Source organism: Pundamilia nyererei, unplaced genomic scaffold (assembly GCF_000239375.1).
Source record: "Pundamilia nyererei isolate P.nyererei 1_Seehausen unplaced genomic scaffold, PunNye1.0 scaffold00004, whole genome shotgun sequence".
Lineage (NCBI taxonomy): Eukaryota > Metazoa > Chordata > Actinopteri > Cichliformes > Cichlidae > Pundamilia > Pundamilia nyererei.
This window is the reverse complement of record NW_005187405.1, coordinates 791,137-794,637: the sequence shown is the minus strand read 5'-3', so window position 1 is coordinate 794,637 and position 3,501 is coordinate 791,137. Positions and strand designations below refer to the sequence as shown.

The following is a 3,501-nucleotide window of genomic DNA, read 5'->3' as shown; positions in this document are numbered from 1 at the left end:
ATAGATAGATAGATAGATAGATAGATAGATAGATAGATAGATAGATAGATAGATAGATAGATAGATAGATAGATAGATAGATAGATAGATAGATAGATGCATACCAACCAGCTCAATATTTCTTAGTGCAGGAGGAAGAGAGCTCCAGAGCCGAGGAGCAGAGCGACTGAAGGCTCTGTTCCCCATAGTGATAAGGTGTGAGGATGGAACAGTAAGATGAATAGCAGATGATGATCTGAGAAGGCGGGAAGCAGTGGTGATATGGAGCAGGTCACACAAATATGAAGGAGCAGATTTATGGATACCCTTGTATGTAAGAAGTAAGATTTTAAAATTTATCCTGGCTTCTACAGGCAACCAGTGAAGCTGCTGAAGAACTGGAGTAATATGAGCTAGTTATGACCCGAGCTGCAGAATTTTGAAGAAGTTGGAGTTTATGAAGGGACCTTTTAGGGAGACCAAATAGGAGGGAATTACAGTAATCAATACGGGACGTAATAAGACTATGGACAAGGATGGTAGCAGCATGGGGAGTGAGGAAGGGACGGAGTCGGTTAATATTACGTAAGTGGAAGTAAGCAAACCGGGTTATGTAATTAATGTGAGACTGGAATGAAAGCGTATTATCAAGTATGACACCCAAACTCTTAACCTGAGGGGAGGGAAGGGTAGGAGAATTTTCAATGTTAATGGAAAAGCTGTGGGATTTGGTTAAGATAGATGGTGTACAGCCTACACATCTAAATTATACAGTGTTTTGATCCTTTTTAAAATAAAAAATCACCACTCACGCTGTTTCTGAAGTTTTGCGTGACCTGATGTTGACACGGTTTAAACCAGGGGTGGGGAAACTCCAGCTCTCAATGGCCAGTGTCCTGCAGGTTTTAGATGTGTCCTTGATCCAACACAGCTGATTTAAATGGCTTCATTACCTCCTCAACATTTCTTGAAGTTCTCCAGAGGCCTGGTAATGAACTAGTCGTTTGATTCAGGTGTGTTGACCCAGGGTGAGATCTAAAACCCGCAGGAGTTCTCCACACCTGGTTTAAACATTTCCACGGTAACAGCGGCTTCCACAAGCAGAGATGTCACTTTTACGATTGTGGGTAGAGTAGTTCTTTTCCACGCCATCACCATTAAAAATGTTTTTTGTTGAAATAAGGTTGATAAAACAGATTCGTGGTTTACAGGAGCACAGTCATTGTTTCGGTCTGCTTTGGATAGTCTCAACATTCTGGCTCAAAATCCCTATGGAGAATGTGTGGGACGTTTACTTTCAGAGGTACTGAGGGTACTGACAATTAGAGCCGAATTGTCTGTAAGTTGATATTATTATCAATCTATTGGTATCGGTATTTATATTGACTGACAAATGAAAATTAAACTGTAAATAACAGCTGGAAGAAGAACCTTCAACCATGTTATGAGGGTTCACCTTTCATAGTTTGTCCACCAGAGGGCACATTTCCCCTGCAAACACAACAACCAGCTGACCAGAGCGGAGGACTTTATTAACTATACATAACACATTTTAGGGAAATGTTTTTATGTGTTAGACAGAGAATATATATCAAATAAGAACCAGCTGACATACTCTGTCTTCTTAGGTGCTGCTGTGGGTGCTCATTGCTTTGCTGCCTCTGGTGGAAGGAGCTCATATGAAAGGTGGTGCTGGTGTGGGATCAGACTCAGGCCACACTGTGGGCCTGCTGGGAAACCAGGAGGAGAGACAGCTTCCTGTGACGCTGCCTGAAATGGTGGAGGATAAGGAACAGAAAGAAGACAGTGACCCTTACTCTACTTGGCACCCTCTTTATGGTACTGAAGCTCTTGGGAAAGTGTTTTTGAGTGACTGATAACGCTAAAAAGCTCTCTCTATATATACATGTGCAGTCCATTTACTATATAAGTCATAGCACATAAGCTTTACTGAGCAGTACTAGAATGGAAAGATGGTTGAGAGAAGTCTGAGCCTGCTTTGTGTCTCAGGCCTTACAATACACTTACACGTGAAGTCATTTTATATTAAAATGCAGACGTGAGATTGTAGATTACTTGAGAAATATACCCCACTGCTCATAATTCTGTAAACTGGTGTTCACTCCCAGCCTACCATTTCCTTTCTTTCCTTCTCTTTCAGACCCTTTTGTAATGGATGAGTTGGATGACCATCCCAGCAGTCGCTGGGTAGGACGATCACCACGCTCCTCTGATCCCACAGAACCTCAGCCCAAGGGATCATCGAAGAAAAAGAAGAAGAAGAAAGAAAAGGAAGAAGAGACAGAAACAAGGAACAGAAAGGGTAAGGGGAGAAACGGACACCCGAAGCAGAGCAGCAGGCACTGCCGTGTGGAGAAGAAGGAGATGAGGGTTCGGGATCTAGGACTGGGATTTGATTCGGATGAAATCGTCCTTTTTAAGTTCTGTGTAGGCTCCTGCCAGGCCGAAAGAACAAACTATGACCTAGCACTGAAAGCACTGCTGGAGAATGGCTCGCTGCCTCGACGCACCGCCCGCAAGGTCAGCAGCCACCCCTGCTGCCGCCCCGACCGCTACGAGCCAGTATCGTTCATGGATGCCAAGACCACGTGGAGAACCATCCAATCGCTCTCTGCCGCCAGCTGCATGTGCATGGGCTGAATGATGAGTACAAACAGATAAGTGCCCAGGATGGATAAAGCTGAAGAGCCTCTGGCTGGATAGTGTGTGTGTCTGTGTGTGTGTGAGGCCCCGTGTTTAGGATTTGGCCATATGGGGGCACTGTCTCACACAGAAACAGAAAAGAAGAAGAAAAAGAGGCCACTTGTTTGCCTCCCTGATACATTTCCTGCTGAGAAGGAAGTGGGCTGGCCGCAGCTGGACATTAAGGGCCAAGGTCAAAATCAAGAGACTGAGGGGGAGGTCATTAGGGAAGCCCAGTCTGGATACTGTTCCCTCATTAAAGGGTGAATTCTTTTTAACTGAATAACCGGTAATTAATGCAGGATACTAAAGCCTGGTTATTATACACAGAGACCTTCTTCATGTGTTTGATTTCATTTGGGCGAGACCTGAAGGCTGAAGCTCAAGCGATGTAAAGAAAATTTACAGTTAAAGGATGCTTTGTTTCCATTCAGACCATTCATGCTCGGTGAGAACAGGTGTTTCCACAAGATTCGTTCTCTTCCCGCACACAGACAGGGACATTACATTGTGTCTTCTCTATGTTCAGGTGAACTCAGCCAGATGGATGCCATGCATCTTCATGTATTACTGTATAAAAGTAAAGTATATTTATTTTGGATAAATTATTATTTATTTATTATGGCTTCATATGAGAGCTGTTTTTATGAACTCTATTGTAGATAATATCTATTTATTGCCAAGATTCACTTTTCATGTCGACAGTTACTTGTGCTCACATAAAGTACAACATTTTTTTCTTTTCCAGATGCTGATTTTCACACTTACCCAGCACAGAAAGTCAAACTTTGGCTAAACAGTTTCTTCTAGGCAGAAGTA

General features: G+C 43.1%; 1 protein-coding gene across 1 annotated transcript in view; it reads left to right on the top strand.

Annotated features, from left to right (window-relative positions):
- LOC102207546 (artemin-like) overlaps positions 1–3,038 on the top strand; it is a 16,903-nt gene extending 13,865 nt beyond the window's left edge. The window contains exons 4-5 of the mRNA XM_005721027.1: positions 1,608–1,818; positions 2,141–3,038. Coding sequence (XP_005721084.1) covers positions 1,608–1,818; positions 2,141–2,640 — 711 coding nt within the window. The 3' untranslated portion in view covers positions 2,641–3,038. The remainder of the gene's footprint in view (positions 1–1,607; positions 1,819–2,140) is intronic.
- The last annotated feature ends 463 nt before the right edge of the window (positions 3,039–3,501 follow it).